This window comes from Pristis pectinata, chromosome 14 (genome assembly GCF_009764475.1).
Source record: "Pristis pectinata isolate sPriPec2 chromosome 14, sPriPec2.1.pri, whole genome shotgun sequence".
NCBI classification, from domain to species: domain Eukaryota; kingdom Metazoa; phylum Chordata; class Chondrichthyes; order Rhinopristiformes; family Pristidae; genus Pristis; species Pristis pectinata.
In genome coordinates, this window is record NC_067418.1 from 47,352,221 (window position 1) to 47,378,903 (window position 26,683).

The following is a 26,683-nucleotide window of genomic DNA, read 5'->3' on the forward strand; positions in this document are numbered from 1 at the left end:
ATTTCTTTATTAGTCACATGTACATTGAAACATACACTTCCGGTGCCAACATAGCACGCCCACAACTTCCTAAGCCGTACGTCTTTGGAATGTGGGAGGAAACCGGAGCACCCGGAGGAAACCCACGCAGACACGGGGAGAACGTACAAACTCCTTACAGACAGTGGCTGGAATTGAACCCGGGTCACTGGTGCTGTAACAGCGTTATGCTGACCATTACACTACCGTGCAAAAATTCTGTAACAGTTAGTAATGTAACTAGTCAAGCAGTATTGCCCTATGAATCAGTATCTAGAAGGCATCAGAATAAGAAGGGAATGAAAGGAAAAGATTACAGTTTTTTAAAATGTGGAAGGCTATTGCATCATAGAATATCCTGCTAGAAGCAGGGTATGTAATGGTTTTTGAAAGGTAATGAATAGATGTTGAAAATTAATTTTTGTTTAAAGATATTGGACACATGGGACAAAATGTTTTTTCAGAGATAAAAACAGAAAATACTAGAACAGGTTAGGTGGCACCAGTGGAAATTGAAAGAGTGTTAATGTTTCAGTTTGAAGACCCTTCACCTTCAATCTGAAATGTTAACCCTGTTTCTCTTTCCACAGAGGCTGCTGATCTGCTGAGTGATTCCAGCATTTTTATTTTTATTTCAGAATTCCGACATCCACAGTTTGATTTTCATTGAGTTTGTTGGAGAGCTAGCTCAGGACACCAAGTGACTTATTTCCGTACTGGATTATTCACACTGGCATCATAAAATCAATTTTACACAAGTTAATTATTGAATGTTATAAATAAAAATGTATGACTAGTGTTTATGGCAAGTACTGCAATGATTATGTAATTTGTTTTCTTGGTTCAAACCCCAGTTCCTCTTCTACATCACCATTGGCCTGACATTGCCTTTAACCTAGGTGGCTCAGACTGTTAAAAGGCAGACTGTTCAAACAGTGTAGTCTAAGGCAGCACCATCGTGGCCCACAATCTCTCTTTAGAATTGATTTCCCAGGAGCCATTCTGAACTGCTCTCCTCAGGTTCTCATTCACCTTATGGCTTCCACTGGGATTATACGTCATTGAAGGAGTAGATGATGCAAGATCCCTAATAGATAAACACTAAAAGTAGCTATCAGGATGAATGGTTTAAAATTTATAAGTGCTGTTGGAAGTGCAATGTTTCTCTTTTTTTTGAATTAGACAAAGAATAATCATGGTATGCTTAGAAATTAAATTAACCTTTTTGGTATGCTAAAACAGTCTGTAGCACAAATACCAACTTGGGTCCCCCTCAAAAATTGTGAACTTGGTCGAAAACAAGTGTGCAACAACATTTTCCACCCAGAAGTAAGTGCTGATGCATGAATCTGTGATTTCCTGATGAGGTCCACATAAAGTTAATGCAGATGCTGACAAGCTGCCGTGGAAGAATCAGAGAGGAGCATCAGCTCTTCCAAGATGTACTCCCATAGCCACCAGACAGCATTTGTTTAAACTTGCAGGGAAGGGGAGCAACCATCCAGCAACCAGACGAGGTCAAAGGGGAGGTACTGTGAAGTAGTGTTAGGTCATTGAACACAGTCTACAGGGTTGTGTAAAGGGGTTGGAACTACAGTGTTTAATTTGAAAGACAAATGTCATCATTTTCTATTTTCTGTTTATTTAATTTTTATAAATGTTTTTCAATATACAAGTAACGTTCAAGTACAGTGGCATGCAAAAGTTTGGGTACCCCTGGTCAAAATTACTGTTACTGTGAATAGTTAAGTGAGTAGGAAATAAAACTGATCTCCAAAAGTCATAAAGTTAAAGATGAAACATTCTTTTCAACATTTTATGCAAGATTAGTGTATTATTTTTGTTCTGTACAATTTTAGAGTGAAAAAGGGAAAGGAGCACCATGCAAAAGTTTGGGCACCCCAAGAGATGTGAGCTCTCAGATAACTTTTATCAAGGTCTCAGACCATCATTAGCTTGTTAGGGCTATGGCTTGTTCTCAGTCATCGTTAGGAAAGGCCAGGTGATGCAAGTTTCAAAGCTTCATAAATACCTTGACTCCTCAAACCTTGTCCCAACAATCAGCAGCCATGGGCTCCTCTAAGCAGCTGCCTAGCACTCTGAAAATTAAAATAAATGATGCCCACAAAGCAAGAGAAGGCTATAAGAAGATAGCAAAGTGTTTTCAGGTAGCCGTTTCCTCAGTTTGTGATGTAATTAAGAAATGGCAGTTAACAGGAACAGTGGAGGTCAAGTTCAGGTCTGGAAGACCAAGAAAACTTTCTGAGAGAACTGCTCGTAGGATTGCTAGAAAGGCAAATCAAAACCCCTGTTTGACTGCAAAAGACCTTCAGGAAGATTTAGCAGACTCTGGAGTGGTGGTGCACTGTTCTACTGTGCAGCGACACCTGCACAAATATGACCTTCATGGAAGAGTCATCAGTAGAAAACCTTTCCTGTGTCCTCGCCACAAAAGTCAGCGTCAGAAGTTTGCAAAGGAACGTCTAAACAAGCCTGATGCATTTTGGAAACAAGTCCTGTGGACCGATGAAGTCAAAATAGAACTTTTTGGCCGCAATGAGCAAAGGTATGTTTGGAGAAAAAAGGGTGCAGAATTTCATGAAAAGAACACCTTTCCAACTGTTAAGCACGGGGGTGGATTGATCATGCTTTGGGCTTGTGTTGCAGCCAGTAGCACAGGGAACATTTCACTGGTAGAGGGAAGAATGAATTCAATTAAATACCAGCAAATTCTGGAAGCAAAAATCATACCGTCTGTAAAAAAGCTGAAGATGAAAAGAGGATGGCTTCTACAACAGGATAACGATCCTAAACACCTCAAAATCCACAATGGACTACCTCAAGAGGCACAAGCTGAAGGTTTTCCCCCGACCCAAACATCATGGAAAATCTGTGGAGAGACCTCAAAAGAACAGTGCATGCAGGACGGCCCAAGAATCTCACAGAACTAGAAGCCTTTTGCAAGGAAGAATTGGTGAAAATCCCCCAAACAAGAATTGAAAGACTCTTAGCTGGCTACAGAAAGCGTTTACAAGCTGCGATACTTGCCAAAGGGGGTGTTACTAAGTACTGACCATGCAGGGTGCCCAAACTTTTGCTTTGGGCCCTTTTCCTTTTTTGTTATTTTGAAACTATAAAAGATGGAAATAAAAAAGTAATCTTGCTTAAAATATTAAAGAAATGTGTCTTCTTTAACTTTATGCCTTTTGGAAATCAGGTCATCTTTTACTTGCTTAGCTATTCACATTAACAGAAATTTTACCCAGGGGTGCCCAAGCTTTTGCATGCCACTGTATATTCTCATTTGGGGAAAAGATATCTTTTACTGTACAGGGAGAAGGCTTATTGATTTGCCAGCTGCTGATTTTGCTCCATACTCAATTATGCCTCATTTAGTATGGATGCTAATTTCAGGTCAGTTTTCTTGAGGTCAATTTGATTGCTGCTAACCAGTAAAGGACACTTTCAAATATAAAGGATTTCCATACTGCAGTGCAACACTTGAATGTGAAAGCAGTACAACTGAAGTGTAAGCTGTCATGTGATTCAGGCAATGAATGAGAATGGCCATGCAGTAAAGTATATTCCAATCTTGGGATTTGTATTCCCTGCTTGGTGTGTTCGTCAAAGACTTCCTGTTAAGGCATTCTCTGAAGGAGTGACTCTTATGAAAGACTGATGAATGTGAACAAGTTTGCACAGTGAAATGTAGAACTTGTTGAAAGCTGCCCCTCATTTATGTGTGGGATTTAAAAACTCCATGAACTGCTGAAATTGCATTAGTTGGAAGTGATTGCTTGAGCAGGATATTGTGACAAGACATCTGGTTAGTGTGAACAGAGTGAAACATAGCCCTCTTTTGTTGGTTCTTCTCATCAATACTTATACATTGTGTTTCTTGGACTCATCAATTAGTTCAGTAGTTTAAACTGAACCTTAACTCCACATGAATTTCACAAGTGATTTTCATCACTTGATTGGCTTGAAATATTCACCCTTCGATGCAACTCCCTACCCTTTAGTTAAGGCTACATTATCCCAAAAATGCCTTACGACTCTAGGTGCTGTGTCACAGGGGTGAAGCTGGTAGAACTACAGCCTCACATATTCAGCATCCCAAGTTCAATCCTGACTTCCCATGCTGACTTTGTGGAGTCTACACATTCTTCCTGTGACTGCATGGATCTCCTTTAGGTGCTCCATTTTCCTCCCACATCCCACTGCATGCACAGTAATAGGTTCATTGGCCATTGTAAATCGCTTCTAGTGTAGATGGATGGTAGAATCTGGGAGAAATTGACGGGATTAGGGGAAAATAGGTCATGGGGAGGAATGGGATTACTTTGTAAACTGGCATAGACTCAATGGGCTGAAGGGTATCCTGTGTCATAAGGGAATATGAAAGTAATATGTGGGTGCCTCCATGTCATCATGTCCAAAGTTTCTCTGCAATGCTCATGGTAATGATGTCATCCTATGCATCCTTGACATGGAAATTACATTGGCTTCCAAAGAGTGAATCACAACAGGCAATGCCCAGCTGAATTTCATAACTGGCGAGATTTCCTCTTAAAATCATCACAAGTGTGAATTACTTCAGGATAAATTAATTTTCAGTCACAAAGCATTGAAAGACACATCACTATCCAAAAGAGCTGCCAGGCACTGCCGTCTTCAGCTCTGGGCAATGCTGGCTCTATTCTCCATCTTGATCATTAGAATGCCACGATGGATGGTGAATATTGGTGTTATTTGGATTTGCATTCTTGTAGTTTTACTCATTATACGTACCAATTAAAAGCTTGTTCCAGTCTTATTTGAGTGCCTTATATATTGTGGCAATGTTAGGGAAGACAAGAGATGAGCAAATGCTGCAAGGTACTCAACCATCAACTTGCTCTTACAGTCACAGTATATATGTGTCTTTTTAAGGTTAATTTCTGGTCAGTGGTAATCCCAGGATGCTGATGGCAGGGGATCTGATAATCAAATGCCATTGAATATCCTGGTGGAGTGGTTTGATGCTTACATGCCACTTATCTGCCCAAGCCTAGGTCTTGCTCCATGTGGGATATATTTATTCATACGTTCATCCATCTCGCTGGTGCTCCATCATTTTAGTAGCTGTGAATGACGATTAACCGGACCACATCACATGTCTAGAGAGGGCCTCTTATCATCAGCTCCTGCCTGGATTCCACACCTTACCCCTTTTCCTCTTCCTCCTCCTCTTCATCATTCTTTTGGTCCTGGGCTGCAAAATGTATTGATTTTGCAGAACACAACAAGCATTGAGGAAGCAAGGGACCCACTCTTGAGTGCACATTTAGCTGGGCCCAGACGTTGAATTCTTTGCTACTACTGACTATCCTGTTCGTGTTTGCAGCATATTAAGGAGGTAAAGGTTCTGTAGAAGATAGAGTTAATAGCTAGAGGCCTAAAGGGCACGTGTGCTGTCATTTAGTCCCTCCACCGTGGAGTGGTCCACTATGTCTGCGGAGATGTCAGCTCCATTGCTTGAGGCCCATAATGTAATAGGACAGACCTTGTTTGGAAATGCCAGCAATTCCACGGTGAATGTGGCAAAACGTTGAACAGAAGTTTATTTCTGATGCATGTTCTGTTTAAGTATATCGCTGAAAGCGTCATTCAGCAGTGTGCAATGCTTGAGGGACACTCGGTAGCATGGCTCATGACCCCAGGAATGATTGGACCTTATCCCGAAGGGCATTTGCTGTTATAATGGAACCAGGTAAAGCAGTAACCTATTACAGGTGTTTAACAGTTCCAATGCACATGGGAATGATATGTCAAAATGACTGCAGGCTTGGAGCTGATGATTTGGTGGATTGCTGCATGTGCTGACTGACCAACATGACATCTACAAGAAAAAAGGCATTTTGCAAGGTTAGAGAAAATATAAGTCTTGAGTGGAACCCAGCTGGTGTAAAGTTCATTACATCTTCATACACAAGCTGTGATGATTCCCTAGTGGGCTGCACAAATAAATATGTTTCAGTATTGGTATTCATAGAGGGCAAGAGGAGTTACATGGAGGATGCACCCCAGGGAAAGAAGTGAACTGAAATCTGTTGACGACACATTGCTTTGCAGCATGTAGTTTGGTGACGACTAGTTTAGGCTGCCAAATACTAACACCAATAGCTAAATACTACAGGGCACAGATTTCTGCAAATTATTAAGTGGGAAGGCAGGTGGACATGGTGCCAAGTCAGTATGTTCAAACAGAACAGTAGCATCTGTCAAGAGGGTACTTCCATGCCCAGTTTATCAAGCCAAATTTTTGACGACATGATTTATTAGTGTATGTTTGTGCTAAGTTGGCTTCCAGATAAACAGGCCAGCAGTTAGTTGACAGAAGGTTCAGTGAAGACTGGTATTATGGAGAATGCGCAATTTTGAGACAGCCTACCCACATGGCATTTTCAAAAGCTATTTCTGTAAGTCAGTGTTGTGAAGTCTGCAGTTGCAGAGTCATGGAGCAGGGACAATGGAAGTTGACGCTGCCACTAGCCTCAGTGCATACCCTGGAAGCATGTCCAGGGAAGACCACCCTAACCTGCAGCTTGCTGACGTGCTCCTCTTCAGGCTGCCGTTTTGTCTATTCCTCCTCTTCCCCTCACCTCCAGTTGGAGACCTTCAGCAGGGTTTTAGCCTTCAGGGTGTTTTGGTGGACAAGGCTGACATGCATTTGATCTGGACACTGGTGAGATGCTGGAGTAAATTGTATAGTTTGTTCTCCTTATTTAAAAAAAAACAAACTTGCATTTGAGACAATGCAGAGAATATTCATAAGGTTGATTGCTGAGCTGAAGAGTTGTTCTGTTCAGAAAGGTTAAGCAAGTTTGCTCTATATTCATGTCCGTTTAGGAGAATGAGAGGCAAACTTTTGAAACATGATGGGTATGATTTCTCTCAATGGAGAGTCCGGATCTAGGGACATGGTTTCACCCATCTAAGACTGTGATGAAGAGGATATTTTTTTTGCTGAGGGTTGTGGATCTTTGGAATTTTCTACCCTGATAATCCATTTAAGAAATTTGCAAGTTTTGATGTGATCTCCTTTTCTAGTCCCAGTATACTCACTTTATCTTCATAATGCAAATCCACAATCCCTAAAAATATGAGATAAGATATCTTTATTAGTCACATGTACATTGAAACACACAGTGAAATGCATCTTTTGCATAGTGTGTTCTGGGGGGCAGCCCGCAAGTGTCGCCACACTTCTGGCGCCAACATAGCATGCCCACAACTTCCTAATCCATACACCTTTGGAATGTGGGAGGAAACCGGAGCACCCGGAAGAAACCCATGCAGGCATGGGGAGAATGGACAAATTCCTTACAGATAGCGATGGAAATTGAACTCGGGTCGCTGGTGCTGTAATAGCGTTACGCTGACCGCTACACTACCTCAGTGAATCTCTTAAAATATGATCACTGAATACGTTCCATGTTAAGGTAGACAAAATTTTTGGTCTATAGCAGAGTCAAGAGTTATAGGGAACAAGCTCAGTAAGTTACTTCCAGATCAGATCAGCTATGAACTTATTGAAAGGCAGATCAAGCTTGAAGTGCCATATGACCTACTCCTGCTCTTTGTTCTTTTGTTCTTTTATTCTTATATTAGCACATCCATGGAAACACTACAGTAACATCTAAAGGGTTAATATCTGGGGAAATAATCATGAAGTTCATTCAAAGTAGTTTTTGTACATTCACTCCCCATGGTCTCTGGCAGCACATCACATGCCTTTATTAAATGATGGTGTAGCCCTTTAATGAGTGTGTTTCTGTGAATGGGTTGGTGTGAAAAGCTGATGCTTGTGAGCAACCCACAGTGTTTCTTTATTAAATATATATAATCCAGTTTCAGCAGTGTCACTGAAAATGAGCATTGCATGAGGAGTGCTTTGATCTGTGTGCTCTGTACATGCTCAACCAACTAATTTCTGCTTGTGCACACTTCAGGTGGACACTTGTAGCACGAGGGGCCAATTGACCTAATCCTGCTCCTGTTTCTTAGGTAGGATCTCACCACATAAGAACCTAACTATCAAAAGGAAACTACCAAAGCATCGGGATGCCTGCACATGCATCCTATGTCAGTGTACACTTAGAGGAATGACCTTATAGGAGGAACTCCTGTTAACAAAGTACAGAGCCTGCTTTCCAAGGTTTGATGGTCTGAGAGAAGATAGTGATGATTTAGTCATGGGAACGTAAAATTATTGAAATGCACTACTTTAAATTGATATTTTATTAGATACAAATCAGTTTATGGTGATTGCTTTTGTAAATGTCATTCCGAAAGATTGATCCTGTCATTCTGCAGAAATGCATTTTTGCTGAGTTTCGTCCTGAGGACAGCAGAGATGCAGATTATCTTCAGTGTTTCATATTCTTTTTACTTTGGAGACAAACATTTGATGGTTTTGGTTTTACATGGCATTTATAACATTGGATCAACTTGCTAAATAAGTAATGTGATCTCTTTATTATTTTACAATTCAGATAAAAAGTATTTAATGTTCTTGTTTAACACATTTTTTTACCTGTGATATTTCTCATTTTGCAGTAAAGCAGACAGGAAATACAATAATTCAGTATGGTGATGTTTTAGTTGATAAATCCAGAAATGCTATGGTTTGTCAAAATACACCAAGGAGCTGCTTATGGCCTTCTTCAGACGATGGAAATGTTTATGTACCATATACAGTTACTAAAGATTTCAGTAAGTTATTTCCATTAATATTTGTTCCTGATGATAAAAGAACAAAGCAACTTTTCAAGAATCTTAATGCACACAAGATTCTTTTTGTATTATCTTAATGCACACAAGCTTTTCACTAAAAAGACTCAGTTAAACTAATGAGTAGCTATGCCAAACAGATCAACTTTAGACCTGTCTGTCTGAATTAGATAATTGTACACAGAGCCACAGCAATGGGCTGAGAGTTCCTTCTGTATGTTTGGTTCAGCTCAGGGAACTGAACAGGAATTCTCTTTTGTGAGATACAGGAGAATGAACAGTGTTCTTGGAAGTATACTATAACCGTGAATCATATTTTAAGGGACTCACTAAGCTAGTTTCAGGGTTGGTGGGTTTGCTGTTTGAATTGCGAGTGAGTAGACTGGGATTGAAAGAGGAGATCACATCAAAACATACAAAATTCTTACATGGATTAAAAGGCTGGATGTAGGGACATTATTTCTCCTAGTTGAGGAGTCTAGGACCAGGAGCACAGTTTTAGAATAAGGGGGAAGTTGTTTAAGATGGAGATGAGGAGAAATTTCTTCACTTGGAGGGTGGTAAACTTTTGGAATTTTGTACTCTGGAAGGTTGTGAAGTTTATGTGTTCATTCAAAACATAGATCAATAGAACCCTGGATGTTAAGGGAATCAGGGAACATGGGAATAGCACAGGAAAATAGCATTGCAGCATTAGTTCAGCCAGAATCTTGATGAATGGCAGAGCAGGCTTGAAGGACCAGATGACCTACTCCTACTCCTAATTCTTAGATTTTTATCTCTGCAACCATCTCCTTTAGAATCCTGGAATATAGAGTGTCAGGTCCAGAAGGATTTTTGGTTTTTCGTCTCCCTAATGTCTACAGTACATTAATTAAGTTCCTTATTGTTTTTGGACCTTTGGTTCTCAACTGTCTCTGACGTAGTTATTATATTTTCTGCCATAAAGACTGATGTAAAATATTTGTTAATATCTCAGCCTTTATTCCTTATTATAATTTCTCCTATATCTGCCTCCAAGGGACCACATTTGCTTTTGCATCTCTCACCCTTTTCACAAAGTTGTAGACATTCTTAAATTCTTCTCGTTGGTTGACTCCTTTATTCTGTCTTGTCCCTTCTTATCAATTGTTTTGGTAATTCATTGGTGTTTCCTAGGACTCTCCCAATCTTCAGGCTTACAACTCTTTTTGGAAATATAATAAGCCTTTTCTTCTAAGTTGATGCCATCCATAACTTCATTAAATAGTTGTGAATGGATAACTTCTCCTGTGGAGTTGACATTTCTAAATGCAATGTTGGAGAGAAGGAGGACGAGAGGAGACATGATAGAGGTATACAAAATATTAAGAGGAATAGATAGAGTAGACAGCCAGCACCACTTTCCCAGGGCAACAATGCTCAATACAAGAGGGCATAGCTTTAAAGTAATGGGTGGGAAGTTCAAGGGAGATATCAGAGGGAGGTTTTTCACCCAGAGAGTGGTTGGTACATGGAATGTGCTGCCTGGGGTAGTATTGGTATTGGTTTATTATTGTCACTTATACCGAGGTACAGTGAAAAGGTGAGGCAGATACGTTGGTCAAGTTCAAGAGATTGTTAGATATAACAAACCTATATGTTATATGGAGTTAGTTATACAGAGGAATTTAAAATAGGGGGATATGTGGGAGGAAGGGGTTAGATAGTCTTAGGCGTGGTTTAAAGGTTGGCACAACATGGTGGGCCGAAGGGCCTGTATTGTGCTGTATTGTTCTATGGTTTTAATGTACATATGCTGGGGATTACAAAATGATTTTTATGTCATTGCCATTATTTATTGAGTAGCAAGCCTTTGAATCTAATTTTCTAATCTACCTTCATAAACATTTCTCACCTCTGATGCTGGCTTTATTTAAGTTCAAGACAAGTGAATTGTCTCATTTTCCAAATCAAAATGAAATTCTATCATATGATGATCACTTTTCAGCAGAAGATCATACATAACACTCCTCCTTAATGGACCACAATCTCTATAGCACCAGGTCACCAGATTGGAGGCAAGCTTTGTCCTTATGTTCTTGACTTTTCCAGATGTGGTTCCTAGGGATCTCACTGGTTTTCACAGACTCCAATTGTAGAAGTAATCCATTTATTGTTTTAAATGCTTAATAAAAGATTTGACTGTGATGGGAAATTTATCCACCCATCACTTTGTAAAAATGTGTCTTAACTTGTGGCCTGAATCCTGAAAAAAATCAGCTTCTTTTTTCTATAAAATACAAATGTTACCTAACTCTCTGGTAAATTATTCCTCCAATCAAGTTCAACTTTTTGTTTGTCAACTACCCATTACCAAAAAAAGGCTAATTAAATAATTATATTCAATTGTGCAGATAATTGATTATTTCAAAGCAGTCCTACATTTTGAGAAAGTTTAAACACTTTTAATTTCTTAAATGATCATTGTCTATATGTAATACTTAACTTCAGAGATTGACTTGGAAAATTTGTTTATCTTTGAAAGGTAAGTTTAAAAAAAAATCTCTTTTCATACAGAGAATGAGGGCATTTCTGCCTCAGCTCACATAGATTAGCTACTCCTAATTGTTCTTGAGGACCTTGTGAGCTACTTTCCTGAACTGCTTTAGTCCAGTGGAAGAGGGCCCCCTCCTTACATACACACACACACACACACACACACACTAATTGCAGTGGAGAGGGATTGCTAGAAGGAACTAAGTATTACTTAAATCTGAGTTTATTTACATATTTCTTGATGTTTATAAGTACTTTGGTATTCTTAATTGTATATTTCTACTTTCTTTAGCTTCATTTTTGTAAATTACCTTGTGAAGAATGTGACCAATGTACCTGATTAATCATCTGTAATAATCAATTGTAACAATATTTATTTATTTATTTATTGTAGGTGAAGATCACAAAAAGTTGATAAAAAAGTGTCTGGATGAGATTAGTTCTTTGACATGTGTGAAATTTTACTACAGGCGAAAGAATGAAGCTGCCTATATTGCTGTTGCATCAGGTTCAGGGTAAGTCGAAAAATGCAGATATTTGTAATGACTTTGTTAACTTAGTCTCTGAACTATCATATGTTGCAAAGTTTGAAATGGTAAGGGTGTCACTGCACTTTCACCAGGCTGGTCATGAAGCAGGTTCAGGTTAAACCAGTGAGAAATAAGACAAACCAAATTCAAGTAATTCGATGAAATTGGAAGGGTAGATATATTTTTACAGAGAAGAGACAAATATGTTTTAATATGAAAAAATAAAGAATAATAAATCTAAGAAAATGACAGATGGAATCTATATTAAATGACATTGGGCTACAGGATATAATAGACTGGAATTTTCTGTGGGTATTATTTAAAAAAAAAGACATTTTTACAATGGCTCCCACCATTAGTTCAAAACATTCCAAAATGCTTTACAGCTATTTAAGAACTTTCAGTCACTGTTTTAATCTGCACACACCTAGATTCCTTGAGCAGATTATTTGTTGACGAAGCAATAAGAATCGAGGAAAGAGGAGCATGAGTAGGCCACGTGGCCCTCCAAGCCTGCCTTGTGATTCAATAAGATCATGGCTATATTATGGGTCATGGGTCAAGCACGGGCAGGTGGGGCTAGCTTAGATGGGCATCTTGGTCGGAATGGGAGTCACAGAATCTACAGCAGGGAAACAGGCCCTTCGGCCCAACTGGTCTATGCTAACCAAGATGCCCATCCATGTACCTGTCCAAATGTCTTTTAAATATTGTTAATGCACCTGCCTCTGCAGCTTTTTCCATATACCCACCACCCTCTGCCTGAAGAAGTTGCCCTTCAGGTCCCTTTTAAATCTTTTCCCTCTAGCCTTAAACCTATGCCCTCTAGTTTTTAGTTTCCTTTCCCTGTGATAAAGACTGCCCGTCCAACCTCTCCCTATAACTCAGGACCTCGAGTCCTGGCAACATTCTTGTAAAACTTCTTTGCACTCTTTCCAGCTTAATGACATCTTTTCTAATACAGGGCGACCAAAACTGTACACAGTACCCCAGGTGTGGACTCACCAATGTCTTGTACATTTGCAACATAGTGTCCCAACTTCTATACTCACTGCCCTGACTGATGAAGACCAGTGTGCCAAAAGCCTTCTTCATCATTCTGTCTACCTACGATGCCACTTTCAGGGAACTATGTACTTGTACTCCTTGGTCCCTCTATTCCTCAACACACCCCAAGGCCCAGCTGTTCACTGTGAAAGTCCTACCCTGGTTTTACTTCCCAAAATGCAACACCTTCCACTTATCTGAATTGAATGCCATTTGCCATTCTTCAGCCCGCTTATCCAGCTGAAGACCTGTTGGGCCGAAAGGCCTGCTTCCGTGCTGTGTGACTCTATGATTGACCTGATTTTGGCCTCAACGTTTTCTTGCCTGCTCCCCATAGCCCTTTACTCTCCTTTAGTTTAAAGATCTATCTGCATCCACCTTAAATATATTCAATATATTTTATAGCTCCCTGAGCTAGAGAATTCCAAAATTTCAGAACCCACCCAGTGGGGAAAAAAGTCCTCCTTGTCTCCATCTTAAATAGCGGAGCCCTCGTTCTAAAACTATTTACCTTGGTTCTTGATTCTCCAATGATGGGAAACACGCTCGTAGTACCTACCCAGTTGATCCTCCTCAGAATCTTGTATGTTTCATTGTAATCATCAAGATACATGAGCACACTAGGGATCACTCCATTTTACTTTAAAATATTGCCCTGGGATCTGACTGAGAACATCTCAGAGTAAAGTTCCATTACACTTAAAAATTCATTAAGCTTGATATCTCCACAGAATTTGCTTTTCCTTGGCATCAAGGCATGCTTTCCAAATTCACTCCACAAACCATTGATACCAGTAAGACCAAAAGATGGCAAGCTATTTCTGCTACTAATTTTTGCTCAGTTCACCCTCAAGCCTCACCATTCAATCTTTCAAATCAATTTTACAGTGTCATTCATTCACGACTGAACTAAACCTCGACTCCCATTTTCCTGCCAATGCCCCAGATCACTCCCTTTCCTTAAAATGTTCAACTGACCAAAATACCTTTTAAAACACGTAAGAAAGTGCTTCAATATTTATAAATACTCAAGTGTGGGTCAGACCCAATTGAATAGGCAGCTTTGTTCTGGATGCTGTCAATTTTCATGGAGTGTTAGTGGACCTAAACTCACAAAGGCAAGTGAAGAGCATACTGTCACACTTGTGATTTGTGCTGTGTAGAAGGTGAATATAAAAAATAGGAACAGGATTACTTGGCCCTTAAAGTCTGCTCAGCATTCGTCAAGGTAACGGCTGATCTTCCTTAGAGCCATTTTCCTGGACTATCTTCATATCCAGCGATCTGTCAATCCCTGTCTTCAATGAACTCAATGATTGAGCTCCAAAGAATACAAAGATTTACACTCTCTGCACCTCAGTCATAAATGCCTACTGCTTGTTTTGAGACAGTGCACCCTCCCAGGCACTTTAAGAATTTTGTATGTTTCAATGAGAACTCCCCTCATTCTCTGAAAGTCTAGAGAATACAGACCTTTCCTACTCGGTCTTTCCTCATTATGCAAATTCATCAGCCCTGGAATCAATTCAGTGAATTTTTTACTGCACTCCCTCTATGACAAGTATATCATTTTTTTCGGTAAGGAGACCTAAACTGCACATAATATTCTTGACGGAATGGCTTTGGGGTGTCAGGAGGTGATACACTCACTGCAGGATACCCAACTTCTGATCTGCTCTTGCAGCCAGAGTATTTTATGTGGCTGGTCAATGGTAATCCCCAGGATACTGATGGTGGGAAACTTGGCATTGGTCATGTGTAAGTGTATATATTGGGGATGATCCTTGCCTGGTATTTAGGTGGAGCAAATGTGACTTACCAAATGTCAGCCCATCACTAAACACCTCCGAGATCTTACTGCATGTATGGCTGGACAGTTTGATTTTTGAGCAGTTGTGAATGGAATTGAATGTTATGCAACTATCAGTTAAGATCCCCACTTCTGATCGTCTGATGGAAGGAAAGCCGTCAATTAAGTAACTGAAGATTGCTGATCTGAGGACACTACCCTGAGGAACCCCAGTAACAATAACCGGTTGAATGAAATGATTGGCGTACAACAACCATGTGTAGCTCCACTTATTGGAGTCATACCTTAACCACTGGTGCAACAGTTCCTCAAAATGGTGACCAAGGCTCAGCCATTTTCAGCTGCTTCATTCGTGACATTTCTTTTGTCATAAGATCAAAACTAGTTTGGCAGGGGGATGGGAACCAGAGTGATAGGTCAGAGGTTGGTGCATTTAGTGTACAAGTAGATGTAGAGTGTAGAAAGACTGTGAGGAAGGATAGGCATTTGAAAGAATAAAATTGCAGTCAGTCGTGTCTACTTGCAGTCAGGCTGAAGTGTGTCTACATTAATGTGAGAAGTATCAGGAACAAGGGTGATGAACTTAGAGCATGGGTAAGTACTTGGAACTATGATGTGGTGGCCATTACAGAGACTTGGCTGTCGCAAGGACAGGAATGGCTGCTGGATATTCAAGGGTTTAGATATCTCAAAAGGGACAGGAACAGAGGTAAAAGAGGTGGGGGAGTGGCTTTGCTGATCAGCAATAGGATCACAATTGTAGAAAAGGAGGACGTCCTGGAGGGATCGTTCACTGAGTCAGTGTGGGTAGAAGTCAGAAACAGAAAGGGAGCGATCACTCTATTGGGTGTATTCTACAGACCACCCAATAGCAGCAGAGATGCTGAGGAGCAGATCGGGAGGCAGATTTTGGAGAGGTTCAACAATAACAGGGTTGTTGTCATGGGTGATTTCAACTTCTCTAATATTGATTGGCACCTCCTTAGTGTAAAGGGGATAGATGGGGTGGATTTTGTTAGGTGTGTCCTGGAAGGATTCCTGACACAGTATGTGAATCGACCGACTAGCGGAGAGGCCATACTGGACCTGATACTAGGCAATGAGCCTGATCAGGTTTCAGATCGCTCAGTGGGAGAGCATTTTGGAGATAGTGACCATAACTTGAGCTTTACCGTAGCCTTGAAGAGGGATAGGAGCAGACAATATGGGAAAGTATTTAACTAGGGGAGGGGGAATTATGATGCTATTAGGCAGGAACTTAGGAGTGTAAATTGGGAACAGATGTTCTTGGGGAAGTGCACAACGGAAATGTGGAGGTTGTTTAGGGAATACTTAATTGGGGTTCTGGATAGGTTTGTCCCATTGAGACAGGGTAAGGATGGTAGAGTGAAGGAACCGTGGTTGACAAGAGATGTAGAATGTAGAATATCTTGTCAAGAGGAAGAAAGAAGCTTACCTAAGGTTTAGAAAACATGGATCAGACAGAGCTCTGGAGAGTTACAAGGTAGCCAGGAGGGAACTTAAGAATGGACTTAGGAGAGTTAAAAGTGGGCATGAGATATCCTCGGTGAGTAGGATCAAGGAAAACCCCCAGGTGTTCTATACGTATGTGAAGACTAGGAGGATGACTAGAGTGAGGGTAGGACCGATCAGGGATGAAAGAGGAAACGTGCCTGGAGTCGGAAGAGGGAGGGAAGGTCCTTAATGAAATCTTTTCTTCAGTATTCACCAGTGAGAGAGACCTAGAAGTTTGTGAGGATGGCGTATGACAGGCTGATACACTAGGGCATATCAACATGGGGAAGGAGAATATGCTGGAACCTTTGAGAAACATTAGGATAGATAAGTCACCAGGGCCAGACGGGATATATCCAAGGTTATTACGGGACGTGAGGGAAGAGATTGCAGCGCCTTTGACGATGATCTTTGCGTCCTCACTGGCCACAGGAGTAGTGCCAGATGATTGGAGGGTGGCAAATGTTGTTCCTTTGTTTAAGATAGGGAGTAGGGACAATCCTGGGAATTACAGACCAGTGAGTCTTACTTCAGTGGTGGGTAAATTACTGGAGAAGATTCTTCGAGGCAGGATTTATGGGCATTTGGAGAAGCATAGGCTAATTAGGGACAGTCAGCGTGGCTTTGTGAGGGGCAGGTTGTGCCTCACGAGCCTGATTGAATTCTTTGAGGATGTGACAAAGCACATTGATGAAGGTAGAGCAGTGGATGTGGTGTACATGGATTTTAGTAAGGCATTTGATAAGGTTCCTCATGGAAGGCTTATTCAGAAAGTCAGGAGGCATGGGATGCAGGGAAACTTGGTTGTGTGGATTCAGAATTGGCTCGCCATAGAAGACAGAGGGTAGTGGTAGATGGAGCATATCCTGCCTGGGGGTCGGTGACCAGTGGTGTTCCACAGGGATCTGTTCTGGGACCCCTGCTCCTTGTGATATTTATAAATGACTTGGATGAGGATGCGAAAGGGTGGGTTAGTAAGTTTGTTGATGATGCAAAGGTTGGTGGTGGTGTGGATAGTGTAGGAGGTTGCTGTAGATTACAACAGGATATTGATAGTATGCAGACCTGGGCTGAGAAGTGGCAGGTGGAGTTCAACCTGGAAAAGAGTGAAGTATACTCTTCGGAAGATCGAATTTGAAGGCAGAGTACAAGGTTAGTGGCAGGACTCTTAGCATGAGCAGTGTGGAGGAACAGAGAGATCTTGAGGTCCATGTCCATAGATCCCTCAAGGTTGCCGTGCAAGTCAATAGGGTTGTTAAGGAGGCGTATGGTGTGTTGGCATTCATCAGTCGGGGTATTGAGTTCAAGAGCCGCGAGGTAACGTTGCAGCTCTATAGAACTCTGGTTAGACCACACTTGGAGTATTGTGTTCAGTTCTGGTCGCCTCACTGTAGGAAGGATGTGGAAGCTTTAGAGAGGGTGCAGAGGAGAGCTACCAGGATGCTGCCTGGGTTGGAGAGCATGTCTTATGGGGATGGGTTGAGTGAGCTAGGGCTTTTCTCTTTGGGGAGAAGGAGGATGATAGATGACTTGATAGAGGTGTACAAGATGATGAGAGGCATAGATCAAGCGGACAGTCAGAGACTTTTTCCCAGGGCGACAATGGCTAACACGAGGGGACGTAATTTTAAGGTGATTGGAGGAAGGTATAAGTGGGATGTCAGGGGTAAGTTTTTTACACAGAGAGTGGTGGGTGCGTGGAGCGCACTGCCGGCAGACGTTGTGGAGGCAGATACATTAAAGACATTTAAGAGACTCTTAGATAGGCACATGAATGCTAGAGAAATGGAGGGCTATGTGGGAGGGAAGGGCTAGATAGATCTTAGAGCAGGATAAGATGTCGGCACAACATCGTGGGCCGAAGGGCCTGTACTGTGCTGTAATGTTCTATATTCTAAAAGTGGTATGTTCACTGATAATTGCATGGCAATTTTTCACTGGCTGCTTATTGACTTCAGCTTTACAAGGACTACTTCATGTCACTCTCAGTGGAATGCTGTTTTGATGACAAGGCAGTCACTCTCACCTTGCCTCTAAAATTTGGCAAATGGTGTTTTCTGTTAAGCACATAGGTAATCTTTTGCTATATCAACTCTTGAATGCCCCTTGCTGCTCCCAGTATGCCGTTCTACACCACTCATTTAACCAGATCCCCGGCATGAATGTAATGATAAAGTGAAAGATTTGTCAGGCCAACAGATGGAGGTGGAATACAATTTTGCTGCTGCTGACAGTCCACCTCTCCTCTTGGATGCTTGGTTTTAGCCTGCCAGAGCGACTCTAAATCCATTCATTCTAGCACGTGATGGAAGGCATCCACAATGTAAAGATAGATGCATCAGTGGGTGTGTTTTCCCTTGTGCACAGAAATTCTGAAGTCATTTGACATTATCCATTATCCCTGACATTATCCATTTTTAGATCAGCTTACTATTCATAGAGCAGAAAGTCTACCTAAAAGGAAGCATATCAGAAAACTCGTGAACCAGTACAATATTCTAGAGTCATAGAGGTGTACAACAAGGAAACAGGCCGTCTGGCCCACCACATCCATGCTGACCAATGGGCACCCATCCACACTAACCCCATCTCCCAGCAATTGGCCAAGACTTTCTGCGCATAAGTGATTCAAGTACTCATCTAGAGACTTATTCAATGTCATCAGCAGTCCCGCTTCCACCATTCTCTTGGGCATTGCATTCCAGGTACTCACCATTCTCTGGGTGAAAAAGGTCCCCTTTGAATCTCTTCCCCCTTATCCTTAATCTATGTTCCCTTGCTTTGTCTATCTCTGATATTGGGAAAAGTTTCCTACAGTCAACCCTATCTATACCCCTCATAATTTTATGCCTAAATCATGTCCTCTCTTAACCTCCTCTGCTCCAGGGAGAACAGACCAGCTTGTCTAGTGTCTCTGCATAATTGAAATGCAGCATCCTGGTGAATCTCCTCTGCACCCTCACTAGTACTGTCACATCCTCCCTATTGTGTGGTGCCCAGAACTGCATGCAGTGCTCCAGTTGATGCCAAACCAAAGGTTTATAAAGTTGAAGCATAACCTCCCTACTTCTGTATTCAGTGCCCTGACTAATGAAGGCCAGTATCTCATCTGCCTTTCTAACCATGTTATCTACTTGCTCTGCCACCTTCAAGGATCTCTGGACTTGTACTCCAAGGTCCCTCTGTTTATCAATGCTCCCTAAGACCTACCATTCTTGGTATATGTTCCAGCGTCATTAGTACTTACAAAATGCAGCACCTCACATTTATCTGGATTGAACTCCATCTGCTTTTTATCAGCCCATTTCACCAGCACATCTATATAACTTCATAGCCTAAGATTACCTTCCACACTATGCACGACTCTGCCAATCTTTGTGCCATCTGCAGATTTACTGATCATGCCTCTTACTTCCACATCCAAGTCATTCACATATTTTACAAACAGCAAAGGGCCCAGGATTGATCCCTGAGGAACACACTGACGGGTCACGCTCATTTTTAGTTCCCTATACCTTCCGTATGTTTCTTTCTTTTTCTCTTTATGCAACCATCAATAACCTGCAAGATACACGGTTCCCAGAACTTGTTACCCCTGGCTTTTACTCTTACAGGAAGGTATTGGCCCTGAGCTTTTGCTGTTTCTCCTTTGAATGTTTCCCACTGTGTAATTGTAGACTTGCATGTAAGTAGATGCACCCAGTCAACCTTAGCTGGGTCCTGTCTTATTCTCCCTCAATTTAAGACATTAGTTTCTGGTCCACCCAATTTTTTTTTCTGTAGCCACTTTGAAATATATGGGCACTATTCCCAAAATGTTTCCGCACTGACACTCCCTCCACTTGACCAGCTTCATTGTCCAAGGTAAGGTCCAGTAGTGATCCTTCCCTTGTTGGTCTATCTATATACTGTGCCAAAAAACTCACTTGAACACGTCTCAAAAATTCTGCACCCTCTGAGCCCTTAAGATTAAGGCAATCCTAAATTAATATTTGGGGAATTAAAATCCCCAAATACTATAACCCTACTTTTATTGCATCTCTCTGATATCTATCTACATATCTGTTCCTCTGCCTCTTGTTGATTGTTGGGAAGACTGCAATACATCCCCAGCAAATTGACAACACCCTTTTTGTTCATAATATCTATCCCATATGACCTTGTTTGAGGAGCCGTCTAGAATATCCTCTCAATACTGAAGTAATGCATTCCTTGATTAACAGTGCAATGCCATGGCCTCTTTTACTTTCCCCTGTGTATTTTATACCCCAGAATATTGAGTTGCCAATCCTGCTGCTTCTTCAACCAAGTCTCAGTGATGGCAACAACACTTACCCATTTGTTCCGCCCACTAGGCTTATTAACCATTTCTTCCTGATAGAGGTGTATAAGATGATGAGAGGTATTGATAGGGTAGATAGTCAGAGGCTTTTCCCCAGGGCTGAATTGGTGGCCACAAGAGGACATAGGTTTAAGGTTCTGGGGAGTAGATATAGAGGAGATGTCAGGGGTAAGTTTTTTACTCAGAGAGTGGTGTGTGTGTGGAATGGGCTGCCGGAAATGGTGGTGGAGGCTGATACGATAGGGTCTTTCAAGAGACTGTTAGATCGGTATATGGACCTGAGTAAATAGAGGGCTATGGGTAAGCCTAGTAATTTCTAGGGTAGGGACATGTTCGGCACAGCTTTATGGGCTGAAGGGCCTGAATTGTGCTGTAATTGTTCTATGTTCTATGTTCTCTGGGTTATAGTATCTCTCCCTCCAAACATCTACCCTGAGCCCCCTGCCAATGTACTTTAAATCTACCCCAACAACTACCCAGCCTACACCTGTACACCTACATTACACCTACCCAGTACAACTACTAACATCTACTGCAGATTTATAGATTAGCATTTTTAATATAATTTTAATTAATACAAAGCAAAATGTATTTGTTTTTAATCTATTATTTTCTTAGGTGCTTTGCTCATGTGGGTTACAGAAAAAGTGAAAGGAAGTTATCACTGGAAATACCACAATGTGTACATTTCAGTCTAATAGCACATGAATTTCTACATGCAATTGGTTTTCAGCATGAGCACTGCAGAAGCGACCGTGATAATTATATCACAGTCTTAAAGCAAAATATTATACCAGGTAAGAAATTTGAAGATATCTATTTTGCTTTTTGGTATTTACCTGCTGAGTATGACCTAAATTTACCTTCATTTAATTTCATTTCTTTAATTGAACCACTTGTGAGTACAAGTACATGGTTCCCTGAAAGTAACGTCACTGGTAGATAGGGTGGTGAAGAAGGATGCTGGCATGCTGGTCTTCATCAGTCAGGACATTGAGTATAGGAGTTAGGATGTTATGTTGCTCTTGTATAAGATGTTGGTGAGGCCGCATTTGAAATATTATGTTCAGTTTTGGTCACATGGTTGCCATTAAGCTGGAAAGAGTGCAGAGGAGAGTTAAAAGGATGTTGCCAGGACTCGAGGAACTGAGTTATGGAGAGAGGTTGAGCAAGTTGGGACTTTTTTCATTGGAGTGTAGGAGAACGAGGGGTGATCTTATAGGGGTGTATAAAATTATGAGGGGCATAGATAGGGTGAATGTCCACAGCCTTTTCCCCAGGTTTGGGTAATCAAGAACTGGAGGGCATAGGTTTGTGAGAGGGGAGAGATTTAATAGGAACCTGAGGGGCAACTTCTTCACCCCAGAGAGTGGTCAAATAAGGAATGAGCTGCCAGAGGAAGTGGTTGAGGCAAGTCAAGAGTAATATTCAAAAGACACTTGGACAGGTACATGGATAGGAAAGGTTCAGAGGGATATGGGACAAATGCAGGCAAACAGGATTAGTGTAAATGGGAATCTTAGTCAGCATAGACCAGTTGGGCCGAAGGGCCTGTTTCCATACTCTTTGATTCTATGACCCTTAAACTTGATGTTCCAATTGTGTACTCATTTATTCTGGTAATGTTTAAATGGGTGGTATGATTCGTAATTCAAGACCTACAGAAAGCATCTGGCCCAGAAGGAGTCCCCGGCCTTGTCCTCAGATCCTGCGCAGGTCAGCTGGCGCAGATATTTGCAGACATTTTGAACCCGTCCCTACTTCAATCTGAGGTCCCCACCTGCTTTGAGAAGACCGCCATCATCCCAGTACCTAAGGAAAATAAGGTAACATGTTTTAATGACTACTGCCTGGTGGCTCTGACATCCACCATCATGAAGTGCTTCGAGAGGCTGGTCGTGGCACACATCAACTCCAGCCTCCCAGACAACCTTGACCCACTGCAATTCACCTACTGCTGAAACAGATCCAAGGTGGATGCGACTCCCTTTGCATCTGGATCCTTTACTTCCTGACCAACAGACCGCAATCAGTAAGGATGGGCAGTAACACCTCTGCCACGATTATCCTCAACACTGGTGCCCCACAAGACTGTGTCCTCAGCCCCCTAAACTATTCCCTATACATTCACAGCTGTGCAGCCGAATTCTTCTCTCACTCCATCTACAAGTTTGCAGATGACGCCACTGTAGTGAGCCGAATCTCAAATAGCGATGAGTCTGAGTATAGGAAGGAGATAGAGAGCCTGTGGCATGGTGTCATGACAATAAGCTTTCCCTCAATGTCAGCAAAACAAAAGAGCTGGTCATTTACTACAGAAACAGGGGTGGTGCACATGGTCCTGTTTACATCAGCAGTGCTGAGGTCGAGAGGCTTAAGAGCTTCAAGTTCCTAGGACGAAACATCACCAATAGCTCATCTGAGCCCAACCAGGTAGACGTCATGGCCAGTGCCTCTACTTCCTCAGGAGGCTAAAGAAATTTGGCATGTCCCCTTTGACCCTCACCAATTTTTGTAGATGCACCATTGAAACCATCCTATCCAGATGCATCACAGCTTGGTATGGCAACTGCTCTGCCTGAGACCGCAGGAAACTGCAGAGAGTTGTGCACCCAGCTCAGCACATCAAAGGCACCAGCCTCCCCTCCATGGACTCTGTCTACACTTCTCACTGCCTCACTAAAGCAGCCAAGACCCCACCCACCCTGGACATTCTCTCTTCTCCCCCTTCCCATCAGGCAGAAGATACAAAAGCCTGAAAGCACATATCATTAGGCTCAAGGACAGCTTTTATCCCGCAGATCTAAGACTATTGAACAGTCCCCTAGTACGATAAGATGGACTCTTGACCTTACAATCTATCTTGTAATGGCCTTGCACCTTATCGTCTGCCTGCACTGCACTTTCTCTGTAGCTGTAACACTATATTCTGCATTCTGTTATTGCTTTTCCCTTGTACTTCCTCGATGTACTGATATGATGAAATGATCTGTATGGATGGCATGCAAAACAAAGTTTTTCACTGTACCTCTGTACATGTGACAATAATAAACCAATTTAAAGTGGTGAAGGGAAGTTTGGTGAAGAAGAGCACAGAGAGACAGGCTTCTTGAATGCAGGGGACATTTTGGTTACTTGGAATGGTTCAATACATTAATAGTGTTGGACAACCATGATACAGGCAATGAAAAGTACTTCGGTCTTGACGAACACAATGGCAACACAGAACAGGAGACTACCCAGGGGAGTTTTTGAAGAGGTCCAATAGTGGGCAGAAAATTTGCATTCGAAAGGAACTGGAATGTTGCATCAGATTGAGTTGAATCCAGGGTTCCAACCAAAGTTATTTAAAGCAATAATTAAAATATTCATATTAGGGTACTTTACTTCCCTGATACTGGTTTGGCCCAGTGTCTAACTCAAAATGCAGTAAACTAGTGCAGCATTTCTTGGAGCATGTCAGGCAGAAAGGATCCTTCATTGGGGCTGGTTACGCTGATCGTGCCAAATCTATGTTGGTTTCTGTATTGACATTCAAGGCATCTAATTAACTTCTGTCCCTTTTTGGCATGTCAACCATTTCAGGAAAGATGATATTGCTTGGTGAGATTTCACTGTTTTGCCTCATTTCTGAACAGTTTTAAAAACAGAATGCTGTAAGTACTCAACAGTAGCACCCATGGTGACAGCAACAGAGTTGATATTTCAATTCAATGTCTTTGATTAGAACTTACGGAAGACAATAAAAGAGCTGTGACAGCAGGAGGTGGGAAGAGGGCATCATGCAGGAGCTGCATAGGGCATCTGGTGACTACTTTTCATGAATTGATTTTACTGAGGATTAGTGCATGAGATAGCTTTGCTTCATTAAGGAGATGGTCACCAAGGTTTGTTAACTGTACAGCCAAAATTCAAGCCACATAACAGGTCATAAAAAGCAGTACTTGTGGTATTCAAGGACAATATGTCCCTTTTTATGTGATGGTTTTCTTTCATCAGATGACATCAGTGGCTTATCACAATTTTTTACAATGCATTGTACAATCAGGAAGTTCATTAAGCAGGCTGCACCAGGAATAATACCTGTGTTCTTCCCTACGGATAGATGGAAGCAGGAAAATATAACTTTAAGCCTCACTCTAATGTTCAAGGGTGTAAGGTGCTGCAGGCTATACATGCAATGCTTTCACTGATCCCTTTGCCAATTATAACAAATTTAACTCCCTCAAAGAACAACTGAGTTCTAACCATAAAATGCTTTATTTCAGTCTTCTTTCCTGTCCCAGTCATTCCTGCTGTCCTTCTTCAAACCAGTCAGGAGGTTAGCGGCTGGCTATTAGTTGACAAATCTATACATGTTTATTTAATTTTTCACTCATGGTGTGAGGGCATCAGTGCCAAGACCAGCATTTCTACTTCATCATTAATTGTCCTTAAGAGTGTGGTGGTCAATTGCCATCTTGAATTGCAGTCTACATGGAGAAGATAAGTAGTACTGGATGAGGAATTATAAAACTTTGACCGAGTGGCAATATGGCTTGTGTGACTTTGGCAGGGTGGGGAGAGCTTGTTATTCTGCCTTTATCCTTCCAGATGGTAGTTTCCATGACAGGGAGGTGTCTTGGTAAGTCGATGGATTGTCTTGTAGATGATGTACATTGCAGCCACAATGCACCAGTCCTGCAGGGAGTGAGTGTGTAAATGAGAAGGATAGGGTGCCAGTCAAATGACCTGCTTTATCCAGCATAGCACGAAGCTTCTTGAGTGTTGTTGGCTCTTCACTGAATCTAAAGGCAAACGGGAAAATATTGTTACATTTGGACAGAGATTTGGTGAGGCCACACCTGGAGTACTATGCACAGTCTTGGTCTCCTTGTTCAAGAAAGGACATACTTGCATTGGAGGCAGTCCAGAAGACATTCACTTGGCTAATTCCTGGGATGAAAGGGTTGTCCTGACACTTTTTTTTTCATCTGGAGGGTATTAGAATTCTGGAACTCATTGCCTGAAATGATGGCAGAAATATACTTGAATGTGTACTTGGAAGAGCACGGGCCCAGTCCTAAAAGGTGGAACAAGGCTGGACAGCTCCTTTCCAATCAGCCAATGGGCCTTCCACTGTGTCATAAATTTTCTAGAATTTCCATTTTGATGACGGAAACCTTCCTTTACCCCAGTTTTGGTGATCTGTCCAAATGTTTTGTTGTGTAACTCTACACCAATTTTTGTTTGCCAAAAACCCTTTATGAAGAAATGTTTCTCTTTGTTAAAGATGTTACATAAATTTAAGTCTGTTGACCAACTTTTCTTTGCTCTTTATGGACCAGTGCCATTAATTTTGGATGTGTTACATTTACAGGGCAAGAATTTAATTTTAACCTCCTAAATACAAACAATCTAGGCACAGCATATGATTATACTTCCGTCATGCACTATGGCAGGTGAGTTTGTGACCAGATGCTCACACCTCTGTATTTGAATGTGTTCATGGAGGTGGACATCACCACCGAGGCTTGCATTTATTCTTGCCTATTGTACTGAGTGGCTTGTGCAACGATTTCAGAGGATTGTTAAGAAATAACCATGATCATGGGTCTGGAGTCACATATTGGTGCAGATACAGACTTCCCTCCCTGAAGGGCTTAATGGGTTTTTACAACATGACTAATTGAGTCTTATGCTTAAATAAAAGCAATTGCATAGTTATGAAGGATGCATTAGCTAACTTAAATTGGGAAATTTGATTGAAAAGCATGATGATAGCAAAATAGCAGCAGTCTTTTAAAGAAATATTTATTGTTAATGAATATACATTCCATTGAGAAATAAAAAACTGCAAGAGAAAATTAGTTCATCTATGACTAAAGAAGCTGAGGATGTTAGAACAGGCTTATAAAGGTGCAAAACTGAGTGGTGAGAATGAGGATTGGGAGAATTTTAGCAAGTAGCAAAGGATAACTAAAAAATTGACAAAGAGAAAAAAAAATGGAATATGAACAAAAACCAGCAAGAAACACAAAAGATGAAGAACTTCTACAAGCATGTAAACAGAAAGGGCAGAGCAAAAGTTAGGGTTGGTTCCTTAGAAGCAGAGACAAAGGGAAGTAATTAATCAAATATTTTGTGTCT

The 26,683-nt window shown here is 41.4% G+C and overlaps 1 protein-coding gene across 1 annotated transcript in view; it reads left to right on the forward strand.

Moving 5' to 3' along the window:
• LOC127577700 (low choriolytic enzyme-like) overlaps window positions 1-26,683 on the forward strand; it is a 68,648-nt gene that overhangs the window by 12,374 nt on the left and 29,591 nt on the right. Inside the window, exons 7-10 of the mRNA XM_052029151.1 lie at window positions 8,620-8,775; window positions 11,705-11,825; window positions 21,173-21,351; window positions 25,914-25,995. Coding sequence (XP_051885111.1) covers window positions 8,620-8,775; window positions 11,705-11,825; window positions 21,173-21,351; window positions 25,914-25,995 — 538 coding nt within the window. The remainder of the gene's footprint in view (window positions 1-8,619; window positions 8,776-11,704; window positions 11,826-21,172; window positions 21,352-25,913; window positions 25,996-26,683) is intronic.